The following is a 27250-nucleotide window of genomic DNA, read 5'->3' as shown; positions in this document are numbered from 1 at the left end:
GATGTTTAAACATCAATTGGATAAATGCTTGGGGGGAAAAAAAAACAATATTCAGGGATATCATTTCTAATTAGCTGGGTAATAGCTCTGACTGCTATTCTGGGGGGTTTTTTTTTTTGATCAACGGCAAAAACAGAGAAAGGCTAAACTTGGTGAACACATGTCTGTTTTCAGCAATATAACCTGCCTGTACAGTCTGAGAAACTATAAACAGGCAGAGATACACTTACTGTATGCCACCCTGGGTGTTCTCTCCTTTTAATGCAGGCTGTTTTGTTGTTCAGATTATTCAGTGCTGTCAGTGACTGAGCTTTCTGGGTACCTTTTGATAAGGAAGTATTTTTCTGGAATGAGGGGGTGTGGCTAAATAGGCAGATTTGTGGTGCAGTATTCTGCAATTTATTTTATGCAAAGACTTTGCTGTATTTTTTCCCATGCTTAAATCTACATATTAATGAGGCCAAAACCCATCAAATGCATTAAATGGACACTATAGTCACCAAAACAACTGAAGCTTGATGAAGCAATTTTGGTGTATAGCTCCTGCTCCTGAAATATCACTACTCAATACTCTGCTGTTTCGGAGTTAAAGTACTATTTTTTTTATTTTGTTATTTTTTTTATGCAGTCCTAATCATATCTCTCTTGATGTGACTCACACAGCCTTCCTAAACACTTGTAAACAACTGTAAAGTGAGGTTTGTGAGCTGTTTACACTTCCTTTGCATTTTCTGTTTAATTTAGACTTTCTTCTCTCCCGTTCTGTTAATAACTTGCTTAAACCTTGCAGGAGTCTACTGTGTGTGATTAAAGTTCTTTTACAGAGCAGGAGGTAAAGGCCTCTAAAGTAAGTTAGTATCTGACCGAAAATAAAACCACTTTTTTTTTTTTTTTTTTTTTTTTTTCAATGAAGGCTGTCAGTCACAGCCAGAGGAGGTGTAGCTAAGGCTGCATACACAGAAACAAAAGTAATTTAACTCCTAAATGCCAGAGAACTAAGCAGTGATACTTCAGAAGCTTAATCTATACACCAAAACTGCTTCATGAAGCTAAGGTTGTGTTTGGGCCTACAGTGTCCCTTTAAGTAACAGGCTGAATAGAATATAATATTTCTGTGTTACAGAAAAAAAAAAAAAATAACCAGATTGAATATTTGAACTGGACAAGACTGTATTTTCAGGATGGAGTCTGCTTGTGGAATATGCTCCGGTCATGTCGGCTGACGGTTTCCATTTCATCCACATAGTTTTATTACATAGTTTTTAAAAGTGATAATACGAGAACTGGCAAATTCACAAACTTGGATTTCTTTAGAAAACTTCGAGTGGGAATGGAATGTGTGTGTGTGTAGCAAAACACTCCTCCCAGCCCAAAAAATAAATAAAAAAATCATGGCTTAAAATAGATTGGTGAGCTTGAGCAAAACATGGTCTGGTAGTGACTAAAGCATGTTTTTTATAGTGCATTCATTATTTTCGTGCTAACTAACGGAAACCGTGTAAAGTCATGATTTGCTAATAAAATATTGCATCAAGTCCTTGTGGACTTTGAAGATGCTATACACTAGGGCTGAAAAATTGCCACTACAAATCCCATACCCATCCCATAGTTTTCTACTAACTAACCAGTTTTCGACTAACCAAGGCTACGATTTAACTTGCCAATGGCTAGTGGCCCTTATATAGACTGTATCATCCTTTTCAGGTAGGTTTTGTAATAATACAATAATTTGGATTAATGTATTAAATGAAGGCTCTCTTTCACTGGGAAAGCAATACCTCTACAGCAAGCCGTTATTTTGTGGCAGTTGCATGGAGAGGGAATATGATTTGTCTGTTTCAACCAAAATTGAGTCCTTACCAGGGACGGACCTATCTGATGCATTCATAAAACTGCCTCCAGGGCCGGAATTTCCACAAGTCTACCCGTGTTCTATCAGATTGAGTGACCCATCAGATTGTGTATCCCTCAGCAGTCTGCGATCTTTGGAGCTTTTCTATTACTGTAACACAGGCTTCTAAACCAGAGCCAGGGGAGATTCTTCTTGGTTCTTGTAGAGGTGGGGTTAAGATGTAGTGGGGCGGTGTGGCGTGGGGCTGGAGTTGAAATCTTGTGGGCTCGTGGAAGTAGGCTTAGGACCCTTCTATAGGTGCATTGGTAATAGCAGAGAAACATGGATTGTGGAGGGATTGAGACGGAGTCATAATGGACAGGCTCACATCACAAACGCAAGATGCCCCCACACCATTTCACAAAACATGGGACCCATGGCTCGAAGGCGACACAGCATTGCCATGGTAATCTGAGACACTAACACGCTTGCTACAATGCTTGATACAGAGATCAGGCACACTCTGGACACCCCTCCCCTCCCTGCCATCCCCAACCCCATCCCCCACTCTTCCACACCTTCTTCCTAACCTCCCCCCCCCCCCCCCCCCCGTGGTTGCCCAGACCCAGAAGGACCCACCATAAACAACTGTACACATTGGAATACCACAAAGGTAGAGCCTCAGCCCAAAACCAGGCTACTAGCCAGCAAAGGTGCCCCGGCTTATGAGACCTACCCCTCCTGAGAGAGGAGCCTAAGCACCTGTTACTCACACCGGAATCAACATGAAACCGCTAACCTGTCCAAACCTGCCTACATAACCACTGATGGTAACGTCTCCTATTCCAACCCTCGTTGTACTTGTTAATATTACGGATATTGTTAATCAATCATATTCTATGTTAGAAAGAAACAAGTCCTGCGCTCAAACTCCCATTACTCCTGGGCGGCAGCAATGACCATAGTACACATCAGCCAAAATACATATAGTAAAAACCAAAGGAAAAAGGTTACCTACGCTCTTTCCACATCCCCATGTATTTTTAAACAAATTGAGGTTTTTAGTTACCTCCAATGGCCATGAGAGGATAAGCCCTCCTGCCACATCAAGGCAGACCCCCCCCCCCCCCAGGTGGGTCCTAACTCTAACCATTCACCTTGCTTCCTTGAGCTTCTGGCAAAATATATCTAATGAGAGAGAAAGGGGTATTTTTATATACATCCCTACATGCTTATTGACCCTTAATAGGGAACACATGGGATGGGCAGCAGCAACCTAGCTGTGTGATACAAAAGTGAATACAAAGAAACTAGTCCTGCGCTCAAACTCCCATTACTCCTAGGCGGCAGCAATGACCATAGTACACATTAGCCAAAATACATATTGTAAAAAAAACATATTCTATGTTAGAGATGCATCTGTTAAGCAAACACATTCTTTGTCAATGGAAAAAAAATGTAATCTGTATAACCTATTCATCATGGCAGAGCACTCCTGATAGGAACACAGTGCTGTTACAGTAAGCCATTAATTTTAACGTTAGCATTTCACCAGATGAATGATGTGTATATTCCAAATATTGGGACCCAAAAAATTGGCATGGGAGATTTAATTGTGGATCCAAACCCAAATGTTAAACACCATTGGTCTACAATGGTGCTAAAGTATGTGAAATAAATATTGAACAGTGACCATAAGTTACATCACAATAATGAGGAGGAAAATACATGTGTGCTAATCCGCATATCTATATTTTTGCGAAGACACACATTGTGTAGAACAGACTCTTCTTTACATTTTTTGTTGTTAATTCTGACATGATGTGCCCATGTTATACACTATATTGTTTTATTATTTAATGCCCTTACCTGCAACAGATTTCCTCTGTATTTGTCTAGTTTTGAATTTTTTATTTGCTTGTTGAAACTTATATTATACCATTGAGTACCAACATCATGGATGCCGGACAACAGTAAACATGTACATAACAAAGTTAAAATCAATGCAACCACCGTTTTATTAATGACTTTTTTTTTTTGGTAAGATTACAAATGTGTGTAGATGTGTAGACCCATCATTTTTGTATTTCTTTTGTTCTAGAACCCGTGTCCAGAAGAGAGTGCATCCTTTCTTTCAAAAATTACGTTTTGGTGGATTAGTGGGTAAGACTGGATTTTAATTTATTCGTTGGCAGATATTGTCTGAGAATTTGGGACTAAACAAAAATGAATCTCAAAAAATAAATGATGGAATATTCTGTTTGTTAGGCTCTTACTAGCCAAGTGGTATAACAAATCCCTTTAAATGGCATTATTTCCATCAGATTAATTGTGATGTCTCCTCTATCTAGGATGATGATTAAAGGATACAAACGACCCTTAGAAACCAAGGATTTATGGTCAATGAACAAAGAAGACAAATCCGTCGAAGTTGTGCCAGTCCTGGCTAAGAACTGGGAAAAAGAATATATAAAGGCAAAAAAGTGTGTTTGGGGTAAACGTTCTGTATCCCGATATTATTAGAGGAGTGATGGCTAATCTTTGACTTATCAGATGTAATGGCTAAGGGTCAGTTGTGTACTGCATTTCCCATGACATTTAGCCAAATACATTTTTAACTTTTATGATCCGTATAGTGCAAATATTAAAGGAACACTATTGGGTCAGGAATACAAACATGTATTCATGACCCTATAGTGTTAAAAACACTCCAACTCCATTTTCCCGGGGAACTCTGTGCTGTTACAGTATATATTGTATTGTGAGCAGTAACCTAATGTCTGATACACCTCTTCTGATCAATGGGGCCCAATTAATTAATATGGAACCCATTTTGAGTTCACAGCTCAGGGATAATGCACTGCTCATCTGTATGATGTGTATCCATCCTGTGACCATGTATATGTGAAAAATAGGTGGTTACATACAATATGTATGTAATGAGCCCAGTTTTAGGATATTAAATGAGCCCAAGAAACTGGGCTTCTGCTGGACCCCTGCCGCATTGGCGTTCACTCGTGTGGGTTAAATATATGGATACAGAAGGCTGGGCTTTTCCTTGTGGCACAAAAGGTAAAGAGGAGTAAGGGCAGCTCCCTATTACTATTTGGGTCTTGGGGGTCCCCATTTTCCTCCAATGATATTTAAGCAGCCAGTAAAATCTAGTTAATAACTAGCTGTTCACAGCTCCCGTACAATTTAATAGGAGTCGTAAACAATTTTGTCTACTGGTAATTCAGAATAACTAAGATATTTTACAGCTTAGAAAAAGCAGCTACATGCTAAAGTAATGCCCACTTCAATGAGTAACAGCTGGCCAGTAAAAAAAAACCAGTCAAATATGACACATTGGTTAAGTATAACACTTGATATTCTTGTTCTGGTCCTTACTTTGTAGCAATATGAAATTTTTTTTTAGTAATCCTATCTCTTGGCTTTTGCGTTAATAGAACGTGTTTTTGGGATAACCTTGGATCAATTTAATTATAGTATAGTTATAACTTTCTTTCTCGTGTCATATCAGAGAACCTTTGAAGATGCTTTATTCTCCAAAGAAGCAAAAAATGGAGACGAACCCCGATAACGATCCACCGGAGGAAGCTGAAGCTCTGATCCTGAAACCACAACCAAAACCAGTTGAGCCGTCTTTATTCAAAGCGTTGTACAAAACCTTCGGACCCTACTTCTTCATGAGTTCCTTCTTTAAATTTGTTCATGATATCTTGATGTTTTCCGGTCCTGAAATCCTAAAGTAAGAGAAGTATAATTTTTATTGCTGGCATTTGTAGAATAAACCGGAGTTCATTCTTTTTCTATATTTGAACATCTAAATCGCTACGCTGTTGATTTTATGCCTTTTGGCTAGTGTTCATACAAAGTAGATTTTTATGTATTTATATTAATTTCTGTTAGGTGTCATTATAGAGTTTATAGAGCAGCAAAGCAAGAAAGTTTACTCCTACATGATTCAGTTATGTGCAAAGTCTCCCTGAGGAACTGTCAGAGCTGGGTTTAATACGCCATCAGTTAATCCGTCATGGCTGGGTTGTGTTTTCATTATGATTTTGTAGGAAATGCAAGCATTTTTCTGGTAGATCCTAGAATTGATTTCAAATAGCCCACAATTCTCTGCACATTGCCACAAGGGATCCTGGGACACACGCTAAACAATTGGCACTATTGCCAATAATAGATCCCACCGATGAGCAAAGGAAGTTTGTTAGTAAACACTACTGTAAGTAAAAACCAAAACCGTCCTCCCCTAAAACGTTCCACTTTAGAGAAACTTTGATCTTAAAGTGGAACTGTCACTTCAATAATAAAAACTATTCAAGCGCTTTACCAGTGTGAGAAGTGCAGCGGAGGCAAATAACACATTTACCTTTTTTTAACTCTTCCATGTTCAATGTTGACATCGTTTAAAATTATTTAAATACTTTAATCGTTTCAGTTTTTTAGTTATATTGCCATTATAGTGAAACCTAGTGGAAGACCTCTCTTAAAGCTACATTATAATATCAGAAATACAAACCACAATTACTAACAAAATAGTGCAAAAATGGCCCTGTCTGGACCTGCCTCCATGGCTGAGATCACCAATCTTTATGATCCAATCAGCCAATCAAATGCTTTCCCATAAAAATCCATGCATCTCTAAGGGGAGCATTCAGCACCTTCATGCAGAGCGTGGAGATGCTGAATGCTGGTGCTATTGACACAGGAAGCACCTCTAGTGACCGTCTGAGTGTCTGGAGGTGTAACAAGGCAGCGCTGTAAACACTACTTTTTCTATGAAAAGCTGTAGTGGTTCTGGTGATCAGTGTCCCTTTTAAAGTGACTGTAACTGAAACAGTCTTTAGGTCTTGAGAACATCTGTGGTAGCACAATATATTCATTTTAATATAGATTTGTTTTGTTATAAGAATCTCAAGTAAAAGCAATTTATGTTGTTGAGCACAAAGTAATCTTAACATAATGTCACAAGGTGTAGGATGCAGATCCTCTATGTGTTTATCTAATGAAAAGCTACATGAAGCTAATTTTAAATTCGAGAAAATATACAACTACATTTATTTAACAAGCCCTGTAATGCAATGACTAATGAAAATATTATAAGAAGCCCTAACATTTGAAGGATTGTGCTTTAATCACAATCTGCTTGTGCCAGGAGCGCACATATTCTAAACTCCCTACTGTGATTGTCTCTAAAACAAGTCGTTGAGGAGCCAACTCGTAAAGAGGCCATACTGGATTTAGTGTTCACAAATAGAGATTTTGTATCAGATATTACAGTAGGTTAAAGTTTAGGATCCAGCGATCACCAGTCAGTGTAGTTTAATATAAGAACAGTGACTGACTGATTCACACCACACAAACAAAAGTTTTAGACTTTAACCTTTTAAAACCGGAGGGCGTACTATTACGTCCTATTCTAAGCGGCTCTAAACGCCGCAGGGCGTAATAGTACGCACCTCGTTTTTTTTTCTCACCCGGTCGCCAGCGATCCCACGCTGTCGATCGCGGTTTGGGGGACTCCCAGGGAGCCCCCCGCGGCACATCCAACGTCCTGCAGCCCCCCCTGGCATTGTGACAGTGAGGTCCTTGCGAGGACCTCACAATCACATGGCCGGGTTAGCTGCCTGGTGCATTGCCAGCAGGGGGACTGCCTGTAAAGACATTTAGTCCCCCTGCTGACTGGAAATAAAATAAATTAAATAAGTGTAATTTTTTTATATATATATATACACACACACACACACTGTCTAGGTGTATTTTACTATTAATATATATATAATTATATCAAAATACACGTAGAACGAAATATATATATATATCTATATACATAAATATATGTGTGTGTGTGTATATATATATATATATATATATATATATATATATATATATTAATTCTACATATATACCGTATTTATCAGCGTATAACACGCACTTTTTCTCCCTGAAAATAGGGGGCAAATTATGTGTGCGTGTTATACGCCGATATACCATATTTTTCGCTCAATAAGACGCACTTTTTTTCCCCTCAAAAGTGAGGGGAAATGTCTGTGCGTCTTATGGAGCGCATGTGAAGGTTTACTTACCTGTCTTGAAGCGTGGGCCGGTGTTCAGCGTGCACCGCGGTACTGGAACTTCAATTTCAGGTTCCGGTTTCCGGCGGGACTGAAAGGAAGTGCGCACTCAGTGTGCACACTTCCTTTCAGTCCCGCCGGAAACCGGAACCTGAAATTGAAGTTCCTGTACCGCGGTGCACGCTGTGAAGCCGGCCCACGCTTCAAGACAGGTAAGTAATTATGGGACAAGGGGAGGGAAAGTGCACTATGGGACAAGGGGAGGGGGGGAAACTATGGGATGAGGGGGTGGAGAACACTATGGGATGAGGGGGTGGAGAACACTATGGGATGAGGGGGTGGAGAACACTATGGGATGAGGGGGTGGAGAATACTATGGGAGGGGGGAAAATTTCCTGAAATTTCCTTCTTAAAATGAGGCGCGTGTTATACGCCGATAAATAAGGTATTTATGTAATATTTTTATATAATTAGGTATATTAATTAATTACAATTAGCGGGACCTGGCTGACAACCCATGCCGAAAGTATAGGGAATTTAATTTGCTAGCACTATATTTAACCCATAACTTTCCAAGACACCATAAAACCTGTACATGGGGGGTACTGTTTTACTCGGGAGACTTCGCTGAACACAAATATTAGTGTTTCAAAACAGTAAAATGTATTACAACGATGATATCGCCAGTAAAAGTGAAGTTTTTTGCATTTTTCACTCACAAACAGCACTTACACGGACGATATTATTGCTGTGATACTTTTTACTGTTTTGGAACACAAATATTTGTGTTCAGCGAAGTCTCCCGAGTACAACAGAACCCCTCATGTACAGGTTTTATGGTGTTTTCAAAAGTTACAGCGTCAAATATAAGGCTTGTGTTTCATTTTTTTTTCACATTAAAATTCGCCAGATTGGTTACGTTGCCTTTGAGACCCTATGGAAGCCCAAGAATGAAAATTACCCCTATGATGGCATACCATTTGCAATAGTAGACAACCCAAGGTATTGCAAATGGGGTATGTCCAGTCTTTTTTAGTAGCCACTTAGTCACAAACACTGGCCAAAATTGGCGCTTTTTGCATTTTTCACACACAAACAAATACTAACGCTAACTTTGGCCAGTGTTTGTGACCAAATGGCTACTAAAAAAGACTGGACATACCCCATTTGCAATACCTTGGGTTGTCTACTATTGCAAATGGTATGCCATTATGGGTGTAAATTTAATTCCTGGGCTACTATACAGTCTCAAAGGCAACGTAACCAATCTGGCGAATTTCAATTTCAAATGTAACGTGCTATATTTGACCCTGTAACTTCCAAAAACACCATAAAACCTGTACATAGGGGGTACTGTTTTACACGTGAGACTTTGCTGAATACAAATTAAATGTATTTTATTGCAGTAAAAGCAAACCGTATTATGACATTGACAGTTAAAATGTCATGTAGAACTAAAAAAAAAAAAAAAAAAAAAAAAATGATTCTCTCTCATTTTTTTCATATTAAATTATGTTTAATAGCTAAATATTTGATATTAAATGAAATCCCTGTTTCCCCTGAATAAAATGATATATAATAAGGGGGGGGTGCATTTTATATGAAAGAGGTGAATTACGGTTGGACAGACATATAGCGCAAATGCCAGGTTTTGTTTTGTTCACAACGTGTACATTTGGCTCAGTCCTTAAGGGGTTAAAAAAACAGACTTCTAAAATTAGAATATGTGTAAAGGAGTTATCAGACTGGAGCAATTTAATTGGAGTCCAAGAGAAATGGGATTATTTAAAAGTTGCACTGCTGAAGGCAACAGAGAATTGCATTAGGCTTGTCAGTAAAAGCAAAAAAAATTCAAGAAACCACTGTGGAACTCCGCATGTGTGGCCAAAATAGTAAACAAAAAGTTAGCATTTAGTAATTATAAAAAAAAAAACAAAGTGAGGAAGACCGGATGATCTATAAGCTTAGGCAGAAAGAGGCTAAGCAAGTTATAAGTCCAAAGCGCGCACACACAGGAGAAAATAGCAGTCAGTAAAAAAGGGGGACAAAACTTTTTTTTAGATACATAAATAAGAAAAGAAAAGTAAAACAAGGATTAGCTAGATTAAAACAAAAGAAGGAAGGTATGTAGAAGAGGATAAAGGTCTAGCTGACTGCCGCAATTAATATTTTTGTTCAGTATTTACAGATGAAAATGAAGGAAAGGGACCTCAGTTAGGAAAGGGGACAAATTAGTCATTTGTTACACGTGAGTTTACAGAGGAAGAGGTTCTATTTCAACTGTCAAAAGTAAAGACCAATAAGTCAATGGGACCTGATGGAATACACCCAAAGTTATTAAAAGAGCTTAGTGGTGTACTAGCAAAACCATTAACAGATTTATTTAACCAATCATTGATAACAGGAGTAGTCCCAGAAGATTGGAAGTTAGCGAATGATGTGCCCATTCACAAGATAGGTAGTAGGGAGGAGTCGGGCAACTATAGGCCAGTAAGCCTTACTTCAGTAGTGGGGAAAATAATGGAAACAATGTTAAAGGATAGGATTGTTGAACATCTAAAATCACATGGATTTCAAGATCAGAGACAACATGGGTTTAGGTTAGGGAGATGATGCCAAACTAATCTTATTGATTTTTGTTGATTGGGTAATTAAATTATAGATCAGGGTGGTGCAGTAGACATTGCTTACCTAGATTTCAGTAAGGCTTTTGACACTGTTGCACATAGAAGGCTTATCAATAAACTACAATCTTTGGATTCCAATATTGTTGAATGGGTAAGGCAGTGGCTGAGTGACAGGCAACAGAGGGTTGTAGTCAGTGGAGTATATTCAAAGCATGGGGTACCTCAGGGATCTGTACTTGGACCCATTCTCTTTAATGCATTTATTAGTGATATTGCAGAAGGTCTTGAGGTTAAGGTATGTCTTTTTGCTGATGATACTAAGATATGTAACAGGGTTGATGTTCCAGGAGGAATAAGCCAAATGGCAAATGATTTGGGTAAACTAGAAAAATGGCAACTGACATTTAATGTGGATAAGTGCAAGATTTATGCATCTTGGGCGTAAAAAGTGGGAGTACAGAATATTTGATAGTGTCCTAACCTCAACATCTGAGGAAAGGGATTTTGGGGTGATTATTTCTGATTACTTTAAGGTAGGCAGGTAATGTAATAGAGCAGCAGGAAATGCTAGCAGAATACTTGGTTGTATAGGGAGAGGTATTAGCAGTAGAAAGAGGGAAGTGCTCATGTCATTGTACAGAACACTGGTGAGACCTCACTTGGAGTATTGTACGCAGTACTGGAGACCATATCTTCAGAAGGATATTGATACCTTAGAGACAGTTCAGAGAAGGGCTACTAAACTGGTTCATGGATTGCAGGATAAAACTTACCAGGAAAGGTTAAAGGATCTTAACATGTATAGCTTGGAGGAAAGACGAGACAGGGGGATATGATAGAAACATTTAAATACATAAAGGGAATCAACACAGTAAAGGAGGAGACCATATTTAAAAGAAGAAAATCTATCACGCCAAGAGGACCTAGTATTAAATTAGAGGGACAAAGGTTTAAAAATATCAGGAAGTATTACTTTACTGAGAGGGTAGTGGATACATGGAGTAGCCTTCCAGCTGAAGTGGTAGAGGTTAACACAGTAAAGGAGTTTAAGTGAGTGGGATAGGCATAAGGCTATCCTAACTATAAGATAAGGCCAGGGACTAATGAAAGTATTTAGAAAATTGGGCAGACTAGATGGGCCGAATGGTTCTTATCTGCCGTCACATTCTGTGTTTCTATGTTAATAAATGTGGTGTTTTTTTTTTGTATTCTTTTGTTTTAAAATGCGCACTTGCATATTTCATTTTTGATTTCTTTATTTTTTTTTTCAGGTTGCTTATACAGTTTGTGGGAAATAAAGATGCCCCAAATTGGCAGGGATACCTTTACACTGCTTTGCTGTTTTTCTGCGCCTGTTTGCAAACCCTCATATTGCACAAATACTTTCATATCTGCTTTGTGACGGGAATGAGATTGAAAACAGCTGTGGTTGGACTTGTCTATCGTAAGGTATAATGGCATTATTTATTATAATCATTTTAATTTCTTAAAGGGTTTCATTGTGTGCTACACATGACTTTAAAGGGGCTCACTGCAGCTTATTGTATTGGTTATGGGACAGCCACTCTGTTATTTGTTAAGCCGTTTAAAAGAGAATTCTCTGACCCCAATTACCCACCCCTTGACCTTGTTATTCGTACAGGTATTTGAATGGAGTAATTATGCAACGTGATAGTGATACCGGAGAAACTGACGGAAGCCAAGCACAGAGAGATGGACACAGGTTTCTTCAGGAAGGAAGAGATTCTTTATTGGATCACCGATCGGGACTCAGAGGGACTAGCGTCACCAAAATACCACAAGTTCTGAGCCCCGGACAATAGTGCAGGCTCCTTATATAGGCATATAACTCCTCCCATATTAAGCTCCACCCGCACATTCTCTTAACCAATCAACACAAATAAGAATTAACTTCCTGTTTGACCGCATGGCTTGTCCAGCACAGTGGAGGAGGGGAATACTATATCCTGTATTCTTGCACATGCTCCGTACACTACTGATCGTATCTTGCCACGTGCAACTAACTGATCGATACGTCAGCATATGCACGTACACATGCCACGTGGTAATCTCGGCCTACTAAATTTATTTTTACCGAGATTCCACCACATTCCCCCCTTTGATGCCTCTTGATATTTTACAATTACTTGAGGCATCACGTAACCTTAGTTTTGCTTACACCGCAAGTTACTTTGAACCAGACCAGACTTATCTTATGATGTGAATCTTCAACATTCATCTTCCTGCATTGGTTCTCCTTGATCTAGAGCCTTATACTTATATATCGCCATTATCTGTGCAGCAGCCTTCCTCTCTGCTATACTTCCTATCAGGCTTTGCACAGACCTAACTACTAAGGGTATAAGACACGGTAGGAGTAGACACAACAGTAAAATCAGTAGGACTCCACCTACCACTGCCTTAAGCCCTCCAAACCACTCATACCAGCTACCAAACCAACTACTTGGATTGTACCCTTTCCATACCTGAGTAGGCACATGCGCTAGTTTAACCATATGGCTAGTAAGCTCAGCTATTGCTTGCCCTTCGTCATCTATTTGAAGACAGCAATTGCTTAGGTTAAACTTCCCACATACACCTCCCTCTACTGCCAAAAGGTAATCCAAGGCTAATCTATTCTGATATACTGCTGTCCTCATCCTGGTATTATGTTTCACTAGGAGATTGAGCGCTTGTGATGTTTCATTAGTGATAATCTCAACCACCGCCTGTAATCTTATAATGCGGTTGAGCATATAAATAGGGGTTCTATAACCAAAGGTACCATCTTCTGCCCACGTGGCTGGCCCATAATAATCTATGATACGCTGGGGAGGCCATTCATTATCTTCCCAGGTGCCTATCTCTAAGGGTCCCCTTTTCTTCCTATGATTCACATCATACACTTTAACACCTAAAGTCTCACCTGTTTCAATAGGTAACAAGAAGAAGGATGGTTTGAGCATACCCAACACACATGCCCCTTCCCAGTCCTGTGGCAGCTCCGAATAGGCTTTCTTACCACAGATCCAGTACAAATTTGCTGGGGCTCTCCAGGTAGATGTGATAGATAGATCAAACCACACATCCTTTAAACTGGCATATCTAGCAAACGGGTTAAATGGTTCTGAGACATTTGAAGCCGACCACCAAGTTGTATTTTTAGTATCATCATCATAAGCTTTTTGCCCTAGACAAGTTAATTCTCCTACAGAAGTATTATACATTATTCCTTTCCTTGCTATGCAAACATAACCTATGATGGAGGTCTTTAATCTCCACTCAGATTTACCTCTAACACTCAAATGATAATCGGCTTGTGTAGATATTAGTTGGTCAACTGCCTCAGAACCGGACATTACCTCCTTTGCTTCCCAAGGCCATTGGTCTCCCATGTTAGTACCTCCACACACATAGCAGTTGGTAACATTAAGACTACCGGCAATACTTTCAGCTAGGTCAATGAACAGGTTCTTAGCATTATGGGGGATCTTATTATCTATACTCATCTCTTCATAAAAGGAATGGTATACTTGATGAGTCTGGGAGGATACCGTATCAGTCTCTATTCCTATAAACAATAATGTCCCAGGATCTAAACCCGTCCCGTATATCTGAAACCCAAATAAATTTCCATATTTGTCTAAGAACTTGTCGGGGTTATTAATAAGTATATGGACTGGGTTGCATTCCATAGACTTACAATATGGGCTAGTCGGCAACTTAGTCACTATCATGTCTTTATCTACTGTCTGTCCCCAAGTCGCCCACCCCACACAAGACCAATATGGGCAAAAGTTATAGTCTTTATTTGGGCATCTAGGACTTACATATTTATTTTTACTACTGGGACAAATATATTTATCGTTAGATCCATACGTCCTCTCCCATCTAAGATCCCCACATACATTCCACGGCTTTCTACCACTTGATATCGCCTTACATGCATCAAATAGCAGAACACCCGAAGAATATACGGATTCTAACACCGTCTTATTAATTAGGGTCCCCTGAGGATCTCCATTCCTGAGAGTCAACCAAATTGTACGAGGTTGATACTCTGGACTGAAGCACTTAGGTTCTCCTACTCCTAAATGGCACACACTATAGTCTATATTTAGGTATCTACATCTCGATACATCTCCTTTACACTCGTATTGTGAATGCCAAATTAGGGTTTGGGAAATATGGTTACCTGTTCTCGTAGTCTTAATGCATACCTCACAGCTAGGAGTGTCGGTACCTCTACCTTCCTGAATATAAAAACACATGTAAATAAACACAATCAAAAGCACATCTTTCGCCGTCATCCTCAGTCTTCGTCCGTGCGATGGAACCTCAGCTTCCAGGATGTGAGGGCTGCAGGGAATGGAGTTCTGCTCGTCTTCACAGGTGTCCCTTCGAGACGTTCCTGGCTTATACACTATGTGTTGGTAAGCGGACAGGCTTTATTATGGCCTTCTCACTCACACCTGTAACAATAAAATTTGTAATCCACAATAATTCCTCGTTACTCCGACTGAGTAGTGCGTTTCAACCGGATCTTGCAAGGATTCTCTGGATCTGCTGTAACTTGCCAAGAATCGACTGCTGCTGGTTTAACCCTGGAGTGATGTATCCACGGAGTCACTTCGGCTACTTTTATCGCTGTAGGGGTAGACAAAAGAACAACATAAGGACCTCTCCACTTGGGCCCTAACGGTACATTATTCCACTCTTTAATCCACACTTGATCTCCTGGATGATAGCTATGAACAGGGGGATAAATATTCACAGGTAATCTATCTTGTACCCATTTCTGTACCTCCTCCATAGTCTTACCCAACTCTACAACCTGCTGCCGGGTAATTCCTTCTCCCAACTGACTCAAATCCCCCCTTAAGTTACCAAGTACGGGAGGTGGTCGCCCATACATAATTTCAAAAGGAGAGAGGCCCATCCTTCTGGTAGGGGTACTGCGGATTCGCAATAGAGCTATAGGTAAGAGAACGTTCCACTTAAGTTGGGTTTCCTGACACATTTTAGCCAACTGGTTCTTAATAGTTCTATTCATTCTCTCTACCTTACCAGAACTCTGGGGTCTATATGCAGTATGAAGCCTCCACTTTATACCAAGCATATGAGTCAGTTGTTGTAGGCACTGATGAACAAAAGCTGGACCATTGTCCGATCCTATAGAACAGGGTAGTCCATATCGGGGTATTATTTCTCGTAGCAGGAATCTCACAACTTCTCCTGCTTTCTCTGTACGAGTAGGACATGCTTCTACCCAGCCTGAATAGGTGCATACAATTACCAACAGGTAACGATGTCCACCCGATTTAGGCATCACTGTAAAGTCTATTTGTAGATCGGACATGGGGAGTCCCCCCATAAACTGGACTCCTGGTGGCTTTACTGGTCCTTGTCTTGCATTATTTTTAGCACACGTTACACATCTACGTACAATGGCCTGAGTCAAGTTGGACAATCTTGGTATGTAGAAATGTTTCCTGAGAGATTCTTCAGTACTGTCTCTCCCAGAATGTGTCCCGTTATGATAGTTCTGGACAATTTCTACTGCTAGTGATGCTGGTATGACTATTCTTCCATCTTCTAGCTGATACCACTTGTTCTCCAAATACTTTCCCGGTTCAGTCTTTAACCACTCCTCTTCTTGAGTTGTATAAACTGGAGTCCATTGAGACAGTGGGGTTGGTATTAGAGCAGCTATATGCCCCACATACTCCTGTCTTCCTGATTCAGCAGCACGCTTAGCTGCACTATCTGCCATCCGATTTCCTTTGGTTACATCACCATCTCCTCTCAGATGCGCTCGACAATGTATAATACCGACTTCTTTCGGCTCCCACACTGCTTCCAATAGTTGTAGGATTTCAGCTGCGTACTTGATTTCTTTGCCTTCTGAATTCAGTAGTCCTCTTTCTTTATACAAAGCTCCGTGGGCATGAGTGGTTAAAAACGCATACTTAGAGTCCGTATAGATATTTACTCTTAAACCTTCAGCCAATTGTAACGCTCGTGTTAGTGCTATCAATTCTGCCTTTTGTGCTGATGTTCCTTTTGCCAGTGGCCGAGCTTCTATCACCTTGTCTATTGTTGTTACTGCATATCCTGCATAGCGGATCCCTTCTTTCACATAACTACTGCCGTCGGTGTAATATTGTACATCGGGGTTCTGGATGGGAAAATCACGAAGATCTGGTCTACTTGAAAATACTTCATCCATTACTTCCAAACAATCATGTTGACTTTCAGTAGGTTGTGGCAAAAGGGTAGCTGGATTTAAGGTGTTTACAGTCTCTAAATGCACTCTTGGGTTTTCACACAACATTGCTTGATACTTGGTCATACGGCTGTTACTAAACCAATGATTTCCTTTGTAATCCAACAACGTCTGTACTGCATGTGGGACTCGTACATAAAGTTCTTGACCCAGAGTGAGTTTATCGGCTTCAGCTACTAGCAGGGCGGCTGCAGCTACGGCTCTTAGACAAGGTGGAAGTCCGCTGGCCACTGCATCCAGTTGCTTAGACATGTAGGCAACAGGTCTTTGCCATGATCCCAAGTACTGTGTCAATACTCCCACAGCCATTCTTCTTTGCTCATGTACATACAGGTAGAATGGTCGTGTGTGATCAGGTAGACCTAATGCTGGGGCACTCATCAAAGCCTTCTTCACGTCTTCAAATGCCGTTTGCTGTTCTTGAGTCCATAAGAAGGGGTCGTGCTCTGTACCTTTGATGGCTGCGTACAGAGGTTTTGCCAGTATCGCATAGCTGGGAATCCATATCCTACAGAAGCCTGCTGCCCCCAAGAATTCTCGCACTTGTCTTCTATTCTTGGGTATTGGTATTTGGCAGACAGCTTCTTTTCTCTCTGGCCCCATAATTCTTTGACCTTCAGAGATATGGAATCCCAGATACTTGACAGTTGGCAAACACAACTGAGCCTTCTTTCTGGACACCTTGTATCCTGCCTTCCAGAGAATATGTAGTAGATCGTGCGTTGCTTGCTGACATTTTTCTTTTGTAACTGCTGCTATCAACAAGTCATCTACATACTGTAACAATACACACTCTCCTGGGATAGACTCGAAATCCAGTAGATCTTGACTTAGAGCTGAACCAAATAGGGTAGGTGAATTTTTAAACCCTTGGGGCAGTCTTGTCCAAGTCATCTGGCGTTTTGAGCCCGTTACAGCGTTCTCCCATTGGAAAGCGAAAATACATTGACTTTCTGCGGCAATTCGGAGGCAAAAGAAGGCATCTTTGAGGTCTAAGACTGTGAAGTAAGTAGCCCCGCCCGGAATTAAAGCAAGCAGGTTATATGGATTGGGTACGACTGGATGTATACTAACAACCGCATCATTGACTGCTCTCAAGTCCTGCACAGGTCGATACTCATCTGTACCGGGCTTTTGAACAGGCAGCAATGGGGTGTTCCAGGGGGAAGTACAGAATTTTAGGATACCATACCGTATGAACTTATCCAGATAGGATTGGATGTTCTTCTTAGCCTTCTGCGGGATGTGGTATTGTCTTAGGCTCACTGGATAAACCCCATGTTTCAGTTCAATTTTTATAGGTGGAATATTGCGGGCCAGTCCTGGTGGGTTGTTCTCTGCCCAAACTCCTGGTATGTTAAACAATGTCTCATCACTCCTAGGGTTTTGGCTAGTCAACGCTGTATAAAGTCGCCACTCTTCTTCCTTTGGTACGGATACAGTCATAATACCTGAAGGTCCATTAAACTTTAAGGATGTTGTTCCATTTGGTAGGAACGTAATCTGCGCTTGTAATTTTGATAGCATATCACGTCCCAGCAATTGGACTGGACATTCAGGCATATAAAGGAATTGATGTTTTACTATGTGGCCTCCCAATGTACAGAGTCGACTTTTAAGAACCGGTTTTTCAGCACTTCTTCCAGTTGCTCCTATCACAGTAATAGTCCTTCCAGATGGAGGAGCAACTAGATTAGTCACCACTGAATGTTCAGCACCAGTGTCGATCATGAACGCACTCCTTTTTCCCCCTATTGATACTTCGACCATAGGCTCCGCTCGACCAAGGGGGATGGAGCCCGGTCGGTATCAATAGTCCTCCATGACCGTGTCAGCCAATCCTACAAAGTCCCTACCTTCTCTATCGCGGGACCTTTGCGCTGCTGGAATATACCTGTCTTCCCTAACACTTCCTCTGTTTCCATTACTCCCTCTATTACCATTACTCCCTCCGGGGCCTCCTCTACCTCTCGCTCTGCCTCTAAAGTTTCCGTAACCTGACCTAGGTCTGTCTCTCTCAGACTGTTCTCTTCGTGGACACTCATTTCTCCAATGCCCTTCTTCCCTACAGTAAGCGCACTGATTTCTACTTAGAGGTTCCTCATTCCATCTACTATCGCCTCTATCCGGGCCCCGTCTATCTACGCCTGCGATCGCTACCGCTAGCATATCAGCCTTTTTACGCATCTTGCGCTCTTCCTCTTTCTTACTTTCTGTATCCCTGTTCATATAAACCTTATTTGCTACCTCCATTAGTTGGGTGATGGACATACCTGCAAACCCTTCTAACTTTTGTAGCTTGCGCTTAATATCTCCGTATGCTTGGCTGACAAAGGCGGAGTTAACCATTCGGGAATTATCTGCGTCTTCCGGATTAAAGGGGGTATACAAGCGGTATGCCTCCAATAATCGGTCATAAAAGACACTGGGCGCTTCGTCACTTTTCTGGATCACCTCAACTGTCTTCGACATGTTAATGGCTTTCTTTCCTCCTGCTTTCATGCCAGCAATTATAGCGTCTCTATAGGCTCTGAGTTGAACCATATCAGCACCATTTATGTTCCAATCGGGATCAGTGTTGGGATAATGTGTTGCGGCCCATGCTGCTGGATTGGCTTGGTTTAAAGTACGGGCTTTATCTTCTAATGCTTTAATGGCTGCTTGATTTATTCTTGTCCTTTCCTCATTGTTAAATAAAGTCATTAATAACTGCTGGCAATCAGCCCATGTCGGATTATGCGTCTGTACTATTGAGGTGAACAGATCAGTCATGGCTTGTGGTTTCTCAGTATACGAGGAATTATGGGTCTTCCAGTTTAAAAGATCGGTTGTGGTAAATGGGACATATACGAAGACTGGGTCAGCGTGTGCCATTTGACCTGCGGCATCGATATAAGCTGACCCGGGATTCAGACGAAGAGGCATCTGATAGTGCTTTAATTGTTGGGCACCAGTCAACTGTCGGGTTTGGATGGGGCTACGTAGAGAGGCGTCAGTCATGGGTTCCGGTCGGGGAGAGATAGGGTATGGGGATGTGGGAGGTTGGCTTTGGGAAAAGGTCGTAAATAAAACACTTCGAGCCGAGCTAGATGAAGCTTGACCGGAAGTCTGAAGTGGCGCCAAATCAGGATATTCGTTTCTAATGGGGGTGGGTTCTGGTTCCGGAAGGGGAGATTTAGTACGAGGGGGGGTGGATCCTGTACTGGAGGAGGAAGCGGAAGTGGATGAGGGTAATGAGGGGAGGGGTGCAGGACTTCCTGCGTTTGCGTCACTTCCTCTTAACGGAAAGTAAGGGGGCGGCAAAGGGATCTCGGACTCAGGGGGCGTGTCCAAAATGGGCCTAACACCAGTCCTAGTGGACGAACAAGTCCTAGCTACCATGAGGCGACACTGCTCCTCGTGGCATGTCTGGAGCCATTTTGGCGAGTCATTTACGGCCTGTCTCCAACAGTCAATATAAGGAAACTGTCCGTAAAGTTCAGGCCTACCTGATACAGCCACGTGTAAGCGCTGTACCAGAGTTGGATCCAAACTGCCACGTGGCGGCCATGCCGCAACCAAAGTAGGCCACTCCCTAGTGCACAAAGTAACTAAACGTACAGGAGACATCTTAACCCCAAAATCACAAGTTTTGAATCCCTTTTTAAAATTCTTCACCATACAACCTAAGGGATCCGGAATCGTTGACTGCGACGCACCCATACTTAACAATGGAACGTCGTCGACAACGAATACTATACACGCGTACTATTCAACAGTCACACCCGTTTCCTCTGGCAACAGCACCACGTGGTACAGTTACCAAGTGAAACGTATACAATAACAATAAACACTCAGGGAATTCCCGTACACACACAGCTGTTACACCAGTCACTATATAATCAATATTATGCCCTTTGGCGTAACTATACAGTCACCCACGCTATAATTCTCTATATACGAATTACCCGTCTATAACACACCCCAGTAACATCGTCTTTTACAAATAGCGGTTACAGTACGGTTAGCATAGGTCAAAGCACAAGTTAAGGTCACAATACAATTATTAGTGGTTATGGTGTTAAAACATGCAATGGACGACAGTGATTAGTACTTATATACAGTGTCAGTAAATATACAGGGTTATGGTACCGTGCACTATAATACAGCAACACACTATTAACACTCTCGCTAGACGGCTGAGCTCGCGCTATCTAACAAGATATACACTTTACTAAACAATCGTTAACACATTTACAATTCCCAACTAAACTATTGGCCAGTACCTTGAATGGACTACCTAAAAACAATCTACATACGTTTTGGTTAGCCACACTGCCCAATCACCACATATATAGCGAGCTAGAGGACCGAATTTACACAGACGCCTCTTAGTCGCACTATCAAAAGTCTAGTGGGTTCCAAATTTACACGCCTTCCCACTTAGCCCAGATAGGATGAGAACTAGCGAACCGAATTTACACAGACGCCGCTTAGTCTCCCGGTCTCTCCGACCTAGCGAACAAAATGTACACCCTAGAACGCTAGTCTAGACAAGACCCCGTTGTCCGGCTAGGGCTATTTACACCAGAGCCCCGCCTGACTAACAGAATCAAACGGTCTGACTAAAGAGCGTTCGATCGAGCGGTGCGCCTTCGCTCCTTCCCTCCGACAGAGGGGGCAGATACACAGATTCAAAACCCCTTTGGGCCTACCGCACAATCGGTATACCCCTAGTGGGTCCTGCCGTCTAAAACAGCAGTTGTCTTACCTCCTCGTTCCTGAACCTGAGTTCACACTCATCGACGGGGACACCCCAGCACTTCTCACGTAGAGGCCGATGATCTCCTGGACAACGGCCCAGTGGCGCCGAGACGAAGGGAGGTCCACGCAGAAGTTCAGGGGTGCAGCCGTAGAGAACGTGGGCAAAGATAGACCGTCTCACGCCTCTGCCTCTCAGCTACCGTTGAACGATGAGCTTCCCGGCCAATGCACCAAATGATACCGGAGAAACTGACGGAAGCCAAGCACAGAGAGATGGACACAGGTTTCTTCAGGAAGGAAGAGATTCTTTATTGGATCACCGATCGGGACTCAGAGGGACTAGCGTCACCAAAATACCACAAGTTCTGAGCCCCGGACAATAGTGCAGGCTCCTTATATAGGCATATAACTCCTCCCATATTAAGCTCCACCCGCACATTCTCTTAACCAATCAACACAAATAAGAATTAACTTCCTGTTTGACCGCATGGCTTGTCCAGCACAGTGGAGGAGGGGAATACTATATCCTGTATTCTTGCACATGCTCCGTACACTACTGATCGTATCTTGCCACGTGCAACTAACTGATCGATACGTCAGCATATGCACGTACACATGCCACGTGGTAATCTCGGCCTACTAAATTTATTTTTACCGAGATTCCACCACAATAGATGGTGATTGCTAGTCTGTTACAGGATTTGGCTGTACTGAATAACTGTCTGTGCAGCTCTGTTGATGCTGACTGAAATCACAGCAACTACACCTATAGCTTGATTGAACCACAACTACAAAATCTGTAATGGTATGGTCCTAATTGTCTCTTTAATACTAGACGAATGTCTTCTATATATTGTGCTTACCAAACCGGTATTTATCATTGTTAATCCAGTTAGAAACCTTCCCAGAAAGTAGTGATTGATCACTCTAAATCCTCAGCCTCGCCATGGTTTTATTTTTCTGCACAGACAGGAAAACCACCGTCGGGTGCTTGGGGGATGATCAATGGACAGATACACGCAGCACAAGATTTCAAGGATATTCCCATAGTTTCATAATTGAACAAAGGTTTTATACCAGGAAGGGGTGTCCAGGCACACCAATTAAAACAATACTTATTACAATATAAATGCATTAATACTATTAAATGCCTAGTTAAAAACGTACTGTCTTAGAAAGTGCGAATAGGCTGCAGAAATACACGTTGGGCGCATGCCTTGATTACGTCAATCCCAAAAAGAATAGAATGTATGTGCGTATTTGCTAAGAAAAGATGGAACATTCTAAGAAATAAGGCTTGGTACATTAAATAATAAAAATAAATGAACAATGGGGACATTCACAGTATCTATTACAATAGAGCTCATAGGCTATGGGCCAATCATGTTTATTCACAATACATCATGACTCTCGATTGTATGCTTTAAAATCTGGACTTCAGGTTGTGTGTAAAATAATTGATTGGGTAAAATTGACCATGATTCTATAAAATAAGAAGTTTTCATGGTCATCTCAAATTAAATTTACTCTGGAATTCAGAAGTTAATGGGCCAACCCTAGAGATATCTGTAGTAGAACGGCCTTTTAGGACATCAGTCTGATGGTTGTGCACTTGCCATCAGAGCATGTAATATTCATGTGCCCAGGTGCCTGTGAAGAGTTGGGTAATCTGGCTGACAAGTAATACATTGCATCTTTTGTTTCAAAGCCTGTAACATTGGGCAGAGTGTAGTAATGTTCAACATTTTGTAATATTTCATCAGGCTGGTAAAGTTGGCTGATATATTTTCAAGCTGCTTATGAACTATTAGCGAAAAACCTGTTTGTCAAACAAAATAAATCCCATATAATCAAACTACAGTGTGTCATATATAAAGTGAATTTTCAATTTTAGGAAAGAGTAGCCAAGCTGAAAACCTAGCGGACTTGGAGCATTTTTACAGTTTAACTATTTTTGTTTAACATTTTCAATTCATTTTCAATTCCTGACATTTCATACTTTGCTCATTTACCTGCGTTTAGAAAGTTAATGCAGGTCTTTGATTAAAACCACTTAAAATTATTATTCTATTTTTTTAAATGTAACATTTACTTACCGGTAACTGGATTGTAATATAAAGTGACTTTTTATTTTTTTTGTCTAGATAGCTGTCTTATTTTAGCTAATTATCTTATAACCTTTCTTTCTGCTTACTTTTAGTCTCTGGTAATTAGCAATGCTGCTCGCCGCACGTCAACCATTGGGGAAATCGTTAATCTTATGTCTGTGGATGCACAGAGGTTCATGGATTTGGCTACGTATATTAACATGATATGGTCTGCTCCACTGCAGGTGATACTGGCTCTATACCTGTTGTGGCGGGTAAGAACGTGTTTTATTACCATCGGTGTACCCCACTTAAATTAATATTGGAATGGCTAGTTTACAGAACTCTCTGAATCTTTCCTTGTTCCACTATGATGCACAGAAAAATGAAGAAGAGCTCACAGACCCTTCTGTTTCTTTCTCCAAAGTCTTCTTCTTATTATTTTATTATTTATATAGTGCCATCAGATTCCGTAGCTCTGTACAATGTGTATGACATGTATTTTCTAAAATTCATCTGTACACACATATCAAATAGTGAATAAAATACTTAGTAGACAAAAACTGCTCACTAGAATCTTAATAAAATGATTTGGTTACTAAACCACAACATTTAGGCTAAAACATGTTGCCACAGCTTGGCTAATTTTAGCCTGATTTCTTTTCCAATCTGGTTACCAGTTCTCTAAATGTCAGTGTTTAGCAAATAATAATGAAGTATAGTTCATCTCTACTTTTAGTTTTTATTGTTTGGCATTTTTCAGGTTTTGTTTGTTCTGTTTTTCTCGTGTTTATCAGTAGTGCTGCTTGTTTATGTTGTCCCTGCTCTTGTCTTCATTTCCATAACTTCCTCCTAAATTGTAAACTGGTTTGAGCAGCCTCTTCTCCTCGTGTCTGTCAATTTACTTGCTATTGCTTATCTCCACTGTAAAGCCATGAGTAGTACATTGGCAATTATAGAAGTGTGTGTGTGTGTGTGTGTGTGTGTGTGTGCATGCGCTGCTGTTTTATAGTGTTTATATTGAGTGTAAATATGTGTTCACCCCCGTGTACCTTAATCAAGTGTTTAATTGTTTATTTTTTGGGGTTTTTTTTATTAAAGGAACACTCCAAACCCCTAAACCACTTTAGCTGAAGTGCTTTATGTATGAAGATTTTCTTTTTATAAACTGCAGATTTCAGTAGAAATTGGCACTTTTATAATTTAAACTTGTCACACCCCCTACCAGTCTGTCCAACCACTGATTCTGTTATGTTCTGATTGTTTAGCTCAGTGCTCAGAGCACCTGCCTTGCAAAGACGTCTCATTGAGCTGTATGGGGAAGTCTGATTGGACAGCTACAGAAAGTCTGGGCAGGATTAGAAGGGGACGGCTTACAAAGGCTCCAGACAAAAGATCTGCAGCCTATGCAATCTTTGTTTAGATATATCTGAATGGGAAAAATGCATGTTTTCATTGGGGTTAGATCTACTAAATAGTGTTTTTATATTTCTGTATTTGGGAGATGGAGTGTCCCTTTAATTGATCATGTAAATATTGTGTATTATACAAATATTTATTTCACTTGTGTTTAGAACTTGGGTCCCTCTGTGCTAGCTGGCGTTGCTGTTATGATCCTTCTGGTCCCTGTAAATGCAGTGATAGCCGTGAAGACTAAAAAATACCAGGTATGTAGAAATCACATACAAAGTACTAATCAGAAATTGCTCATTTAGGTAGAATACTTTCATAGATCAGAATCTGTGGGTGTTGAAAGCAGAAATCTTGCTTATTTATCTCTCTCTACTGCTTTGCAGCCAAGTCCAAGCAAGATTATTTTAAATTACTTGGAAAATGATTATTATAAAAATCTGCAAAATTCAATTATGGCCATCATTAGGCATTCAGGTGTTCCGTGCAAGACGTAGAAGTTATGCACCCCAGAGTCCAACATCCGTTTGATTATCCTCATTTAATTAACAGCAAAATCCACTTTTACCTTAAAACAGTCAATCTCAGATGTACATATTTCATACTATGAGAGTAATGGTTAATGTAATGAATAAATGTAGTATCTGAATGTGATTTCTGTGTGTAGAACCATTATGAATGCTCAGATCTGTGTGCAGTGTCGGTGTGTGTTAGAGCTTCTGTGTGCTCGCCGCAGTAGCATTTACACAGTGTTCCTGTGTGCACACAATGGAGAAGATTTGCCAAAATGTTCGGAAAAGTGTCTTTTAGTTTTTATTTTTATTTTTTTATTTTTGTGTGCATGAAGAATGAAACAAATCTGCTGGTAGTGCCAAAATAGCAGGTACCGGCCATTCGTGGTTAACAGTTATATGGCATAGATGAAGTCTGCACAATTTTTTTTTTTAATATAAACAAGCTTGACTTTAGGTAAAACATTGTCATGTTGAGTGTACATACTAATATGAACATCTGCTAAGCATTCTGACATTAGGATTTAATAGGGGTACATGTCTGAACATTCTAGCTTAATGTACATGCAAGGCAGTTAGGTGGTTAATTTTCAGACTATGTTGTTGTACTCTTTCCTGCCTAGGGCGACATGTAATGCATGCTGCTGTTAGGTAGCTGGGTGGTTGCTTGAACTGTGTGCGACAGAATATTCACCCTAGTGGCCCCTGTAGCCAAATTTAAATGTGGCCGAGGAGGGTGACTTAGTGAGTGAGCTTGGATCTCTTACGTGCGACGCTCATGCCAGGTAGGTGTGGGTCAGTGGGGCACATAAACAAAATGTCCACATGAGTCTCTGTGTAGCTGATGCCCTCTGAGCCTAGCATGGTCCGGCTGCAAGCCGGCTGTCAGGCATACTTTGTGGCTCCATCCGGGCTGGCTGGCATGTGTTGTCTGGCAATCCAGGAGAGGTGTGCGGCGTCTAGCATGTGTGACCGGCTTCTCGATTCGTCTGGAGGGTATATTTTCATCTGCTGGATGTCGTTGCTGTGGTGTGTGCGCTGACCTGCTGCATCTCCATTTCTTCCTTCTGTACCCGTTCGCCAGGGAGCTAGAGTGAGTGCTCATAGCTGGCTGCTGATGTTGTCGGGAATCTGGATGCTGTGTTGGTAGCCATGTTCCTTCCCTCCGTCCTCACCGCACGGGGCACCCGCCATTTTAAGTGAGGTGCCTGGGCTGCCAGTTGGGGTGGTGGTGTTGCTGGGCCTTGTGTGCGCTGTAGCGGTCGGGGCCACAGGGTGAGGACCGGGATCACCCCCACCGGTCCAGAGGGGGGGGGGGGGGGATCAGGACCGGATCCGCCGATGTGCCGTGTGCTTGTTGGGCAGGATAGTGGAGCAGCGGCCATCCACTCCACTCACCGCCAGTTAGGATCCCGCAGGGTGCCGCAGGGTCTCTCCTCCAAGGGACTGGAACTCTGAAAGCAAGCCTCTCCTCGGCCCGGTAGCCCATATATATCTAGGGTCGCGGTTGTTGATTGCTTATTTCTGCTGAAATCACGATTTATAGTTTAAATTGGTCATATTGTGCAGGAGCTGCTCAGCTCGGCGGTCCGGCCCCGCCCCGCCCCCTTTTAGTTTTGATTTATAACCTTTTTGAGTTTTGATTTATAACAATTTATTAAATTGTTC

The 27250-nt window shown here is 41.3% G+C and overlaps 1 protein-coding gene across 1 annotated transcript in view; it reads left to right on the top strand.

Moving 5' to 3' along the window:
- The window catches only part of LOC134571747 (multidrug resistance-associated protein 1-like), a 155040-nt gene that overhangs the window by 54247 nt on the left and 73543 nt on the right, over positions 1-27250 (top strand). The window contains exons 6-11 of the mRNA XM_063430316.1: positions 3933-3994; positions 4183-4314; positions 5355-5582; positions 11816-11993; positions 23774-23935; positions 25235-25327. Of these exons, the coding sequence (XP_063286386.1) occupies positions 3933-3994; positions 4183-4314; positions 5355-5582; positions 11816-11993; positions 23774-23935; positions 25235-25327 (855 nt within the window). The remainder of the gene's footprint in view (positions 1-3932; positions 3995-4182; positions 4315-5354; positions 5583-11815; positions 11994-23773; positions 23936-25234; positions 25328-27250) is intronic.

This window comes from Pelobates fuscus, chromosome 8 (assembly GCF_036172605.1).
Source record: "Pelobates fuscus isolate aPelFus1 chromosome 8, aPelFus1.pri, whole genome shotgun sequence".
Lineage (NCBI taxonomy): Eukaryota > Metazoa > Chordata > Amphibia > Anura > Pelobatidae > Pelobates > Pelobates fuscus.
Note: the sequence above shows the minus strand (reverse complement) of the source record. Positions and strands in the feature narration are given on the sequence as shown.